At 43.1% G+C, this 15082-nt stretch overlaps 1 protein-coding gene across 1 annotated transcript in view; it reads right to left on the bottom strand.

Annotated features, from left to right (window-relative positions):
- The window catches only part of BMP1 (bone morphogenetic protein 1), a 93407-nt gene that overhangs the window by 14327 nt on the left and 63998 nt on the right, over positions 1-15082 (bottom strand). Inside the window, exons 14-17 of the mRNA XM_018570225.1 lie at positions 9611-9736; positions 9224-9384; positions 7645-7825; positions 3181-3306 (exon numbers count right to left, since the gene is read on the bottom strand). Of these exons, the coding sequence (XP_018425727.1) occupies positions 3181-3306; positions 7645-7825; positions 9224-9384; positions 9611-9736 (594 nt within the window). The remainder of the gene's footprint in view (positions 1-3180; positions 3307-7644; positions 7826-9223; positions 9385-9610; positions 9737-15082) is intronic.

Raw genomic sequence — 15082 nt, 5'->3', positions numbered from 1 at the left:
AATTTGATAGAGTCCAAAACAAAGGTTTATTTAAAAGGATGTCCATTTTGCCCTAATGAAGGGATATTTGTGGACCCCTGAAACATGCTGGCTGTTTTACCATAATGATTCTTTTATTTTTTTTTGAATAACATTTTTTATTTTGAAAAAAGAAAAAGCACATTGGTACAGGAATGCACGTATCACAATTTCTGGTAATTTGAATCAAAGGTTATACAAAATCTTCTTACATGTGCATTGGCTGATATATCATCAGAAAAGTGTAGTAGATGGGCAAAAATGTTCCAAAAAGGAAACAATATCATCACTTAAGATAAAACAAAATAATATAACACAGTATAATATACAATACATATTCCATAGCGGGGTCACGGACACTAGCACAAATGCCAAGACTCATGCCGTCGTCTCTAATTAGGTTGAAGTGATGTTACGGTTACAGATACCCTCTATTACCTCTTATGAAGCGGTAGTAGATATGCCCCATTGAGTATTTTATGAGTGCTTAGGGCTCCTTGCTCATAATGATTCTTTTAACCATTGTTCTGGACTCAAATGGTGGTGGCGTCCCCTTTTGTTTTTCTCTTGAGGACTACCAACATGTTTTCCTCAGTTTATCTACATTACATGGGGTAGAGGTGGGATAAGCAGTAGTTTACATAAAATATCTTTGAAGGAAGGATGTTGTTTGATATATCAGTTCAACACACCAGACACGGCCTTTCTAGTAAGATCAATTGGGCATTTTTTTGCACTCGCTGAAAATGTTCTTGGCCTGAAAATGAAAATGAACGTAGTCATCACATCTCTGGACTGGTAAGCTGTAATATATTACATTTTTGTTTGTGGGTTTAGATATACTTTAATCTAATGCCACTGCAAATTAAAACAGACCTCCTACCTATGCTAGACTCATCCACCTGACCAACCACTCAGTGTCTGCAATGCCCCTCTGCCAATCCCTCTACTGGCTTCCATCCTCCATCCCCCTCTCCCAATCCCTGAACTGGCTTCCACTCGTCCAAAGGATGAAATTCAGAATATAAAAAATCACTTATAAAGCCATCCACAACTCTGCCCTCGGATATATCTCAAACCCTGTCTCAAAATATCACCCTAACCGTCCCCTCCGCTCCTCCCAAGACCTCCTGCTTTCCAGATCCCTTATCAACTCCTCCCATGCTCGTCTCCAGAGTCTCTCCCATCCTCTGGAACTCTTTACCCCAACCTGTCCATCTGTCTCCCACTCTGAAAGCCTTTAGGCGATCCCTAAAGACTCATCTATTCAGGGAAGCCGATCCCACCTCAACCTAACCACTCAACCATCACATTCTCAAACAATTCATCCCCACACCGTCACCTCCCCATGTATTACTGGCCCCTCCCTCTTAGATTGTAAGCCCTCAGGGGCAGGGCCCTTCTTACCACCTTGTCTTGAATTGTATTGTCTTCATTATATTCTAAAGCGCTGCGCAAACTGTTGGCGCTATATAAATCCTGTATAATATTAATAATAATCCCTTGTGCCCGTAATGACCATCTTACGCCTTTTTGAGACCTCAAGTACGATGGGCCATACCATGAGAAATGTAATGTAGGAGCAGAGAAATAACAGTGCACGCCTGTGCGCGCTCCTACCGTGTTTCCCCGAAAATAAGACACTGTCTTATATTTTTTTGCCTCAAAAAAAAACACACTAGGTCTTATTTTCAGGGTAGGTCCTTTTTTTTTTTAATGTACAACAATCCAAAGTTAACGCAAATCCAAATTAAATAACCCAAAATAGCAAAGTTAAGAATAGGGTCATCAGAGCAATCAGGGGTGCCGTACCTTTCCAAGAGCAATTTAGTAACCAATCGCTGGCCAGAATGAGCGAAGCGCACTTTCACTATAATTTCCTCACAGGTGGAGTGCATTTGGTATCACTCCGCCAGTGACAGGAACCAGCGCTATAGAGGAAACATCGGCTTATGTGTCACTGCTCCCTCCGCTGCCGCCTCGCTTCCTCTAGCGCTGGCTTCGTTGGCACAGCCGATTCTCTCCTGCCTCTCCCGCGGCTCTTCAAGTTCCCCCTTATGCCACCACCGGCCCTGGGAATGGTCACAACTATGTCTTATTTTTGGGGTAGGTCTTATATTTTAGCAATTCCCAAAAATAGTACTAGGTCTTATTTTCGGGGTAGGACTTATTTTTGGGGAAACAGGGTAGTTCTCAGATTATGCTGTTCAACTGACAAATTACTCATAGCATTATAGTCAAGTTACCCAACTGATACATTTGGTCTGGCGCTGAAGCTTCAGTGACAAAAGGGGTTTATTAAACTGTATACTGTAACCCATATCAGCAATCAAATCATCAGCTTTTATTGCTTTATATGGGATCTGTAAAATATTTTTTCTTAGCGCCAACAGGCTCATTAAGACCAAGCAATGAGCAATGGCCATATGCAAAGTATAGTACACCATACTGTCCAACCATGTGTCACCTTTCATCAACAATGAAAGACGGCTGCTAAACACTCAGCAAAGATTACTTTACCTTGGAAATAAATCCTTGCAGTATTAAATTCGCACTTATGTATTTAAAGTGAAAGTGCAGCCAAAGTTTAGAACTTTCAGGTTTTTATTGCCATATCTCTGTGGAGAAACACTCCCCTCTCTGCCTACTGGCCAGGGGAAAGAAATTCTCCCCAACTGTGACAAAAAATTTGGATGGAGCTCCACGTTTGACTTAAATGGAAAACAACTGTTTATAGTTCGTATGCTGAATTACAGGCAATCGCTGCATGTTGGGTATTGGACAGACAAACACCTCTGGCTCTGCTTTAATCTATGCATGAATGAGGATTGCCAGTCAAAAGTCAAGTATGGCCAACAGATTTGCCTTTCAGACAGTAGTGATACAAAAGGTATCTGCGGATGTTCCATAGTGTGGTTGTTGTTCTACCCTACTGAGGGCTCAGTTATTGGATGATGGACATCTACTCTTTTACGCCATTTTTAATTCAAGACGCGCACCAAAATGGCCTTCATGGCACAACCCTCATCGACTTATGACAATTTCCTGCTCATCTACAAAAGGCTCGCACTGGTGAAGTCCAGTGAGGATGAGAAATCCAACACCAGTACGCAGAGTGGACAAAATACATAACGTACAGACACACACGGGAGCCTAGATTACCCTCTTTGCAGTCATGCTTGTTCTCATGCAGGGTGAAACCGCTCCGGCAGTGGCAGGTATAGCTGCCCTGAGTGTTGGTGCACTCGTGCTGACAACCCCCATTATCCCGAGAACACTCATCTTTATCTGTAACACAGGGACAAGGGAGTGATCACCGTGGACAAAAGAGAAGACGGGAAAAAAGTGGTGAGAAAGAGAAGACAAAATCATTCCACCCACCACCCCCATACCAGCAGTGCAATTACCTGAGAAACACAGAGGGAGCACCAAGTAGCTTGTGGAATTGGGGGGTTCAGTGATGATTGGTATTCAGCCAGCATGTGTCAGCCACGATCACTCTGACTTCCTCTTACCATTATGCAGTGAACCTCCCATAGAGTGAAGTGCCGCCAGCCTACATAGCCCAATTTCCAATACTGATGTGATTCAAATGACTGGGCAGTGAAGGGATTCTTCAATGGATATATGTTTGGATGCATTCAACGTGAACCCTCACATTTAAGGTGAACCCGCGGCCAGGTTCTGAGCATCCAAGTATTTATAAAACCTTAAAAAGCAGTAAATTAGCTTTAAAACAAGTCCTCCATAACCTCTGCAGCTGCAGGCAAGTTGAAGCATTCCATCCTCAAATTTTCCAACACAAGCACTGACGTTGTTTAAGTCATAGACTTGGCAGCCTTCCAATCTCTAATGTTAACACAGAACATAAGCTTTGGGATGGGCGAGCTGAGCTGCTGTGAGAACAACTTGAAGGACTTTAGGGCTTGTGTAATAAACTTTGAGGATGAATTTCTCTACAGTGCCTGCAACTACAGTGAGGGTATGTTTTAAAGCTACTTCCACTACTTGTTAAGAATATGTACATAGCCTGGCCTCAGGTTCACTTTAAGCATGCTTGAAAAAGTTTCTGCATCTTATTTAAAAGGGTCAGTCTATCCAAGATGGATTTTTCACTCTGCACTCAAGTTCCAAGCTCCAACTATCTTCATGGTCAATAGCAGGATGAATCTCTCCCCCGGTAGGACGTTTCAGTTGAATGCACATACAGCAGAGCTAAGCAATTCAGCAGGAGTTCTTGCTGCTGGATTGCCAAAAGAGACATACATAATCATCAATGATCACCAGCCTTTATCTATATCTGAAATATCAGTTTTAGTTGAACTAGTCCTTAAATGAGAACCTGCCAGCACAGGAATAGGTGAGCGGTCACTGATGACTTTTTGCTTGTAACCTCCAGGTCCATGCTCATTTCTTTACTGTTACGTGAGCAACTGACCTGAAACAAACCTAAAATGAATGTTTGTTCCAGGCCAGTGACTCCCAAACGAATGCAGCAGGGATAAAGATTATAAATCTGAAGCATGTACAAAAAAAGTTCCAGCTTCCATTGCTATCATTATGGGAAAAATATCTTCCCCCCAACAAAAAAAAACAAAAAAACACAGACAGAGATATCTCTGGTTGAAGTAGATGGGACACCTTCCAGTATAATGTTCCATTGAAATATTGAAAATGAACACAACCCCCACACAATATTACATAGGCACGAAGGATATAATACATCTGATTAAAAAACAATAAAAATAGATATTTATTTACTAAAATAATAATAAAAATGATCAAAGTAACAGTTGTTTGCCAAGGCAAATCCCCCACCAATCCAAAATGTCAGAGCAGTGGGGGTGTTATCCCATTTCCGCTGGGATTCCGAGGAAAAGCCTTTTTCGGCTGTTGAGGCTGCTGGTTCATTTTTTGCAGCTGTAATACCTTCGGTTTGTTCTTCAACTCTGTAATGACAGAAGGTGGAAGAGAGGGGAGAGTAGAGGGAAGGGCAGAAAAAAAAAGGAAAGAGGGAGTAGAGGAAAGAAGAGCAAAGTGGGGAGGAGGTGACGGAGATGGATGGTTGCAGGAAGAAGGAGCAGGAATTGTGGAGGAGACCAGAAGTTTAAGAGAAGACGATAGGATTGAGGAAAAGAAAATCAGGGAAGTAAAAAGAAGATACAGAGACAGAGAGGGATGGGGGACAGACAAAAGAAAGGAGTGAGCCGGGGACAGGGGAGGGGAGTGTAACAGTTTCCTCGTTCTGTTCCATGATGCAGAGCTGGGAGCCAAAAGCTGAGGCATAATCGTGCAAGGAGAGGACATCATGCAGCGTAAATGCCAAGCACTGCATGCAACCACGGAAGGGATGGGATCGGGAAATTTACCAAAATTTCCTTACTATGAGAAGGTTCGAATGGCTGCAATATTTCAAATTCTAGGCTATGGTAAAACTGACCCGATCAAGTCCCTTGTGGTTCCCAAATGACCACCACCTCAAAAGCTTCTGGTTATTCGAGGTTTCATTCATCTCATTAATTATCATGGTTCGCATAATAAAATTATTGGAAAGGAAAGTGTTATAATTGTCCTCTGCAACCAATCCACCTGCCATGTTTCTAGTGTGGGTTACAGAGAAAATTAAAAGATCAGGACTGGCCACAAAGGGCAAAAAGAACAATTTTCTTCCATGACACCCCCTAAGAGTAAAATAAGTGTCTTGACTGCCCTACAGGCAAGCAAACAGGTCCACTGTCACAGCAGCTTCAGGAATATATCTATATAATATCAGATATAGAGCTATAATAGTCTGATCAGACCAAAAAAGGCCTGAACAAATTTGCTTGTCTCTAGAGCAAGGTGCCGACACCGGCATGTACACGTTAGGATTCACTTATATCACCGTGCTTTTTGGATACCTATGTCCTACAGATCAGATTTCCTCCATACTGGACCTTCAACAGTACACGCTGTCATGAAATCAGAAAATGTGAATGTAACCATTCAAAAAATTCTAATGTTCGGTTGCCAATATAGTTAAAGAAAAACTTCCACCGACTGCTAAGGAACAGAATGGGAATTTATTTATAAGCATTTGGTTGCCTTCCCACATTTGTCAGCTATCAACCGCTCTAAGGTCAAAGTTCCACCTGAGACCTACATGGAAGTGTGTGCGTATGATCTAAACTGCCACGGCATTATGTGAGGCCAGACTGGTCAATGTTGAAGGCTCACTTAAGCTGCTTACAGACACTAGATGTCATCACCTTCTCCAGCTGACGGCAGTTGGTTGGAGGAAATTATCATAAATCTTTGGCCAGTCTACAACGTCTGCAGGAACCCCCTGGCCAACAGATCTCAGGGGGGAAGAGAATCAGTAGTCTGGCATGAACCCTGTTGGGAAATCACTACCGTTCCTCTAAAACATGGGCAGCTTTGCAGTGTCTACTCCAGCCTTTCTAAACCTTTTTACCCCAAAGGATCCCTTAAAAGAATGAACAGGTCTTAGGGAACCCAACTAAAATGAATTAATCGTGTGTCAGTGGGAAGAATGTCCCTCTTACAGACAGCTAATGCCACTGGCTCTGCCAAGTGGCATTGGACTTAAAATTGTGCAAGCACCATCAGATAGGAGGCCAACCAGCCACAGCTCAAGGAAGCGCCAGCAACCTCTGGAGGAACCCTGGTTGAGAATGGATGGTCTACTCAATACGTTACCATAGACTTTTGGCTGGTATGAGCATGCAAGTTTCTGCGTTAAACATTCAACGTGACTAGCTAATGGCCATGGGGAGTTTGAATCAACTGCACCCCACAGACACGAGTAGACAGTTGCTTGTTGTTTTTAGGTGGATCAGGTGTCTCATTATTATGATGGCAGAAAGACAGACAGACACCCACTAGATCCCTGGGTGTGAATCAATCACAGGTTTGAAAACTTGCTCTTTTCACTGCTGTTCTCTTTGAGATAACGGGCACTGGAATTGTTTGCGTGGGCTGCACTACTACTACCTACTACAAACCAATATGGGAGGTTAGCAGAGCTGATCTTGCAAATTTATGAAGCTCTTGCTAAGACTCTAATTTGTTGCCCCAAGGACAGCCAACACAAATAGCCATTAAAAAGGCTGAGGAGAGGCTCTCTGCAGTGATGTCCAATGAGATGACTACAGAGGAAATCTGGTGTTTACAGAAAAATATCATCCCCATTAAGTCACTGTCCTATATTCCTCCAGTTCTGTCAACATGGTTAGTGGTTCATTGATGACAGCTTGTGTATAGGGTCCTGGGTCCACAAACTTGGCTTCACATTGGCAGTTATCCTATATGGAACTGCATCATGAAAACCTGCACTGTTATAAGCATGGCAGCATAGCTGGGAAATCTGATCTTGTGTTTTCCCCCCCACTGAACAATAAGACATAGGTGCAATTTTTATGGCTTGTCATCCTGATGCATCAGCAAGGTCAGTAGAGAGATGATGAAATCACAGAGCAATGCAGATTACGACCAGGATGGTGTGGTCATCATGCTAAAAGTTATTCAAGTTGTCCTTGGTGCACCCTAAAAACACCCCCACCTCCCCCCCATCAGCAATAATCAGGCATAGAAGACAGGAGATCAGCATGCAGGAAAGAGGCTCACCTGAGTAGTACGTGGCCCGGAATCCCTTCTTGGATACAGTATTGTCGGATTTGAACTCTATCCGCATGTTGTTGTACTGAGAAGTGATCACCGGAGGGAGCTCTGCTCCGCAAAACGTTCCAAGCAGTTTAGCGTCGGCTGTCAAGCCACTGCGAACCTCCACGTAATCATATTTGCAAACCTGGGCAGTCGGGAGAGAGATAAGGCCAAATATGGAATATGAGATCTATAACAGTCATAGAAGAGAAGAGTTTCTACAGCTGAAGGTAAAATGTACAAAAAAAGAAGTTTGCATTAAGTAAAGAGATTAACCCCTTACTAACCTCCTTAGATTTTAAATAGGGCAGCTTCAACAATGCCTTGGTAACTCATCAGTGCCTCATTGTCCACAGTGGAGATGCTAGGAACGGTTGACTCCACAGCGGTCTGCAACTTACTGTTTCGGTGTACAGAAACTATCTGAAACCATCTGACTGCCAAATATTCATTCCTTTCCAGATGCACAGACATGCATGGGGAAGCACCCATGCCTAAGCATGGAGCAGACGCTCCAGGCACCAGGCTTATCAAGGCGTAAAAAACACTTTTGGCCAGGAAAAATCCCACACAGCTGATCTTCCAATCCCCCTCCTACCCCCACTGAGAAGAAACCGCTGAAAGAGTCTGCCATAAAGTTCCCACAGATAATGAAATGTTGTCTGAAATGCTAGGCCAGCCAACAGGGTAAGGTTCAGGCAGTACTGCCGTACTGGGTCCAAGTCCCGTTGGGTCAGCAAGGAGGCCTGGGCCTTGTAGGGGCTACATGTGGGTGGCCCCATTGCAGGGTCATTCGAGAAGAGTGCAAGAGATCAGTGCAGCGTCAATCAAAAACCCTCCTTTGCTTGTGCATACCTCTACCTTCCATTGCAACCGACCGTCAGCGGAAGAAAGGGAGGGAGGTACGTGGTGTGAATCATGCTATTGGACACTTCAAAGCACAATCATTGGTGCATTATGGAGCAACATTTTTTTGGTATTCCCAGGGTGCTGGAGAGGCAAGTCACACTTTTTTGATCTCTACTTTCAAGGGTGTGGGTGGGGGTGGTCTTCTATTTATCCATACTTTGCGAAGGCATCCGTTGTCGCTGCTGCACCCGCCCTGTTGCATTAGGGTTTTTCTGGTCAGGAGTGCGATGGGATTTACCATATTCTTAAAGTGTATAGTGGCACACTGAGTGGGGCCCTGTCAGGTAGGCTGTACGGGGACTTATGACTTCTAACCGCAGCCCTGGAAATGTATACCATCATAATACATAATAACAACTTTGAAACCCATAGCTGATTTAATACCTGTTGTGCACGTCATTTTGCATTAAGCTGAACTCCTTTTATCTAAGACAGTTCTATGTAGAAGATACAAAAGGTCTCAACAGATGGTGTAACATGTGCGACAAATTAGCACGTATCTGGGTTTATTTTATTTTGGAGGCACTGCAGAAAGTGAATTCCAAAGGGAGAAGTGGAGAATTTGTACACGTTAAAGAAATATTCAGAAGTACGGACGGAGAAACATGGGCACTGTATGTAGACTAGGACTCACATCGTTGCCTTCAGTCTCAAACTTGTCAAACTTCAAAGAGATGCGGAACTGAGTGGGTGCCACCAGCTGCCAGACACAATTCTTATTGGGTGGGTACTCCTTCGGCCACCCCGGGCTAGTAATGGATCCATTCAGTTTGGTAAGGAAACCGCCGCAGGCAGCTGCAAAGGTATACAGTGATGAAAGGGGTACAGTGGCACCAGGAACACTTCGCAAAAGCAATGATAGAGAAGAATGAAGGCTCATGTAGATGGGAATAAGACTGAGAAGAGTTGCTCTAGGAGACATGGTGTGGCTGCAAAGAGGCTGCAGAAGGTCAGCAGTGCAGAATTTAGCAAACTAAGCATCATTTAGTAGAGGCTTACATGTAAGTAATATATAGCTCACCTTCACAGGACTTCTTGTCTGGTGCCAGCTCATAGCCCGGCTCACATGCACACTTGTAGCTGCCTAAAGTGTTCACACAACGCTGCTCACAGCCACCTTTCTGAGGACGGGAACACTCATCCACCTCTGTAGAAGGAATAAAAAAACGTGTTTAGAAAAGGACGGGTGTATGAGTATCTGCAGATGATGCTTCCTGTGGGATCCCCCACTCCCTGAGGGAGGGCTTCTTATCCTTCCTGAATACCCTAACTTTTACAAGTTCCAGTGTACTACTCCCCTTCCTGTGTGAGCCCCTGATGGTGTCTCGGGGGAGCTGGAATCTCTTCTCTCTTTGGCTTTTACTGCCAAACGGACTCCCTTCAAGCACTGCACTCCTCCCTAGCCGGCACTTCCATCTTCATCCCAAGCTTTTTCTGGGTTTCAAGCCTTCGGCTGCTTGATTGGCCAGGCCTTGATGTTGTAACCCCTGAGCACAGGAGTTACTCTATCTCGGTATGCCGGGTCTGTACACCGAGCTGCGCATGCCGGATCTACTACCAGAAGCGGGCAGAAAGTTTCAACGTGAAAAACTAGTGTAATGGTGTGCAGAGTATCCTATGCATGTTTATTCTCATACCGCGTTTAGAAGAATACATGTGCAGCATAAATCCATTCTGGTGGCTAGAATATCTATGCACATTTGCTTGTAAACTACGCCAGTATGCTCCACTCTAAAGGAAAATTTGAGCCATTTTTTTGCATGCCCCCGAATCTGGGACTCGGATCGCGACCCCCCTGTTCACTTGCGGGACCCCATATGGGGTCGCGACCCACACTTTAAGAAACACTGTTCTAGATTATAGATCTAAGTGCCACAATGTGCATAGACACATTGGCTAGTATAGAGCTGTGATCTGTGTAAAGACTTCCTCTCACTCCCTGATCCGGAGACACAACAGGATGCAAGAGGAAATCCTCTCCAAAGTAAGGGCAAATCTCACCTCCAACAACTGCCATCGAAACGGGGACCTCCGGTGAGAAATTTCCTCTACCTTCCTACTCCAAAGAGGGCAAATCTCCCAAACTGAAGCTCTTTTATTCTTCCTCCAGTCCTGCCCCAAGTCTGGTAGGGACATGGGCGGGAAGGAGGGTCTGCAGAAGCCAGCACATTGCACCTGGTATCCATTAATCATGTCTGCAATGCTTTGCAGGCTCAAATGCAAAAAAATATAAAAATATACATTTTTTTTTATTCATGTGCATTGATTATTTTGTTTTCAAAATCTGGACTATGCCTTTAAAAACTGATAGAATCCTATTGGTTGCATTGTACAAGATGCTTTAGCATCCTCCTCTTGTATTAGCAGAGCCCATACTGATAGCATAAGGCCTTCTCTACTTCTCTCAGGGAGCTATTCCCGGGACATAATACCTCAGCCTATCTTGGAATTGTTACAAGCACATATTTACTGGGCAGTGGAATATGGAAAAAAGACATCAATGCAACAGCAGCTGCCACAGGAATACATAATGTTAATGATGAAAGCAGACACAGTACATCGGGGCATTTAGTCATAGCTGCCTTCCATATTAAATGAACTCTGGAGGCATCATGACTTAGTTTCCGCCCTGTGATGAGAACTGCTCCGCCATGATGACATCACCCCTGACCCTGCCGATGGTTTACATCATGGAGGCTGAGCCACAATGGTGGCCAGAGTTTCTGGGAAAATACCACAAGAATTCTGAAGTCACTGGGGTCTTATAACTATCCTAGCAGAATTCCAGGCATATAGACACATCTTCAGCATCTATATAGTAACCATGAAAAAGTTCTTCGGAGAGCTCAGCTACAGTGTGCTACAACTTCCTGTCATATCTACTTTTCACAAAAAGTCACAGCTTTACACTTAGGGCTCATTTACACCATTGTGTTTCATGCACATTACACTGAAGGATCACAGTGGGCTAAAAGTGCCTAAAAACTATTATATTCTGTGAATCTCTCAACATCAGTGCGTTACAATAGAGGGCAGTGCATTGCGTTTTTGAATAATACCGCGTACTGTTACATTATAGTCAATGGCAACGCATATTATAATGCATAGAATGCATTTTATAAGTAAATTTTTTAAGTCATGTGTTCATATTTCCAACAAACACATGCCACATAATGGAAACAGGCAAAATTGACATACAATGCAACTGGGCACCGGTTCTGCACATTAGGTTGTACTGGCGTGCACAATGTTCTCATGGAACTCCCCGTTCCACAACCTTTAATGGGTTGAACTTGATGGACCAGTGTCTTTATTCAACCTCAAATACTATGTAACTATGTAATCTGAAGATTCGTAGGCCAAAGCCATTTAATCTGTGTACACTCTTGAACGTTCAGAGAAAAATTATGGACATAACGTTCTACCTACACTAACGACTCCTAGGAGCACTATGATGGCAGAAGGTTGCACAACACAAAGCAACAGGCAAGAGGTTGCAATTCCACCCAGAGGCATTTCCATCTATCGTCTGCTGACGGACGTTTTTTCTAGATACGTAGCTGGACTAAATGGTGGATCTTTATATATTTGCCTGGAGTTCTGCTTTAAGGTAAACCGAGCGATCCTTTTGACTTGAAGTAGATTTACAGCCATTACTTTTTTTTATTTATCTAGAGTAGTAAAGGGTTTAAATCTTTTTTTTTTTTCAAACAAACTTTATTCAGTTTTCCGACCACCCCCACATGGGGTATAGCCTTTTTAGCAAATTAAATGGCTTGACATACAGTTTTTATATCTTGGGGTCGCTCATCGCATCCCCCAACAGTGTATCTTAACTTCTCCTCTTCTAACATTCCCAACTAAAATCAACATTAACCTTCCCGTGCTGGCTGCCACCTTTTTGTTACTTGTCAAATTCTAAACTCTACGTACATAATGCTCTTAAGGGTGTCAGGCGTGCTTTTCAAAACGTCTTATGGGTTATACCTTCACATCTATATTATACATTTTGCATTACCCATTATGGTACTTCCAGGACTCCCAGACTATTGGACAGTTTGGCCTCAAAGTACAATTATGAATATATAAAGGGTTGCATTATGTGGATCAACTCCGCCCCCTCGAAAGTTGCTTCCACATAGTATTTCCAACGTTTGAAGAACCTAGTAGTTAGTGCATCCCCCTGCATTTCAGTGTCCAGTTTTTCCCGGAGAAATAAGATTTTCAGTTCCGAGGTGACCTTCGCTATTGATGGTGCAGAAGATGCATTCCAAGATCTCATTATGCATCTCCGCGCCGCTAGCAGGCATACATGAAGCCAGTCACTACTAAATCTTTGGTTTTGTCATTTATGATCCCATTACAAACACCCTGGTAGCCTACGACTCATATTCAGTTGAAAAGTCAAGAAGTATGATGGGAATTAGTTGAATGCATGAATAATATTCAGGAGCTCAGTGAGCATGGGCTTTGTGTAACTGATCTTTACAGGGACCATCATGTAATTTACCTATTCGGGTATTGATGGTGGGAAAAGCAAACTGCGCTATTTCCGTGACCCCTCAAGCTGGTGTTTACTCAGACAAACCTATCGGTGATAAAATGCATGTCACCAGTGCTTCTCAATCTGTATGCTGTGAGACATCATGACCGCACAGGAGATGCAACTTCTGTTGCCTGCATTTTCCCCACATATCCTCAGTCATGCCCTTTCCCAGTTCTGATCTGGATGTTCTTCAGCCAGCTTAGCTGTCTCACAGTGTGATAGGAGGCCTTTTCCTGTCTGCATAATCCTCATACAGGTTACAGCTCACAGCATGTATCCCACAAATATCCCCACTGGTCCTTAATTCAGCCCACTTGATGTTATGCGTAGAGGGACCCTTGCGCTCTTTGCAGGCCATGCTTCTTCCTGGACTCCACTTTGGGGTAAACAATTAGAACAACATCAGGAATATAAAGTTCAGCCTTGGGAGTAATGTGTTGACCTTCCTAAGCTAACCAGATGTTGGACTTGTGTGGGGATACAGAAACACTGCACAAAGAACGTCAAACTGGAACAACCATCCATGAACATGGGTGGGGCTTTCAACATCACCTGTCTTCCACATAATTTGCAGATTTACTATCTCTAAACCCCCGATTTGACAACAATTCATACCTTTAGCCATGTAAATTGAGGAATTAAAGACCTAGGCAGACTTCCTGACACCAAGGACGAAATTATGTAACTAGAACAGGGTGGTTACACAACTTTCACACCTCCCATCCTGTTCTTGGACAATCAACATCTACGCATTCCATGATGATTGGATTAAAGGGGTCTGTGCTACCTGTGTGGATATGAATGCATATCTTTGTGACTCATTGAAACTGAGGAAGTTGCTTGGAGAAGCTACGAAACGTCTTGACATGACAGAACAAGTCCAGATGAATGTGACTAACTACTACTAGCTTCACCATGACCTGGATAAAGGAGAACCTTCACTTACACTGCCAAAGGACGTTTTCTCCAGTCAATGGAATGCACTGCATTCCCTGTGATGAGTTCCCCATTAGTTAAATGTGTCCACCAATCACATCAAGGGACCAATTGAGGCTTGAAAAATCGTAGGGGATGGGGCCAAAAATCAACAATTTATAGAAATGGCATTGGTGTGGTGTTTTGTGGATTGCCCCGGCTACGGACACCCCTGTCTGTAATAACCAGTTGTATCTAAAGGTATCCAAAGAGAAGAAAGTCCTTTTGAATATCTCCATTCAGCCACAGACTGACATTCAGGCTTACTCCATATGTTTGAAGCTGTTCGAAATTCATCTAGTGCATCCGGATGCTTGCTCACACGCAATCTACACGAGTGTGAGCACTCACTCTGCGGCTGCACTTGCTAATTGGAATCCACATGGTTTATGTGAGAACTATGTATTCCATTTAAGGATATCCATACTATCAAATATCCTTTGCTAAGACATCCTATGCCGATTGCATCTTATTGCTTTTCATACTTATGGATGTGTGACATTGGAGATTTCCCGTTTGAGGATCAAACAACGCCACTGTGAGTGTTGTCTACTTACTTACTTTTTTTGACAAGGAGTGAGCTCCATCATTGAGACTTGTTTTTCCCATGCACATTGTACTTTTGAATCATTACTTGCGGGACTGCAATCTCTTTCATCTTTGGAGATACCTTTTTCTGGGGGATTTTTATTCTCAAAGAATAAGTTCACTCTAGGGGTGCATCAATCACTTTATTTGTTCTCATCTAAACGAAATTCACTTAGCCGAGTGCAATCCTACGTATATGTTTGTTTGTTTTTTGTACTGATACACGTGTCATATATGTCTATATTTAAATATTTAAAGTTAGTTTAATAAATACGTTTTTTACTGACATTGTTGCATATTTGCAGTGGTGGTGGGATCTCCTTATTTGGGGAATTGTTTTTATATTTATTTAAATATATTTTATATTTATAGAAAAGCTTTAGC

The sequence above is a fragment of the Nanorana parkeri genome, unplaced genomic scaffold (assembly GCF_000935625.1).
Source record: "Nanorana parkeri isolate BGI_ZX_2015 unplaced genomic scaffold, ASM93562v1 scaffold1480, whole genome shotgun sequence".
Lineage (NCBI taxonomy): Eukaryota > Metazoa > Chordata > Amphibia > Anura > Dicroglossidae > Nanorana > Nanorana parkeri.
Note: the sequence above shows the minus strand (reverse complement) of the source record. Positions and strands in the feature narration are given on the sequence as shown.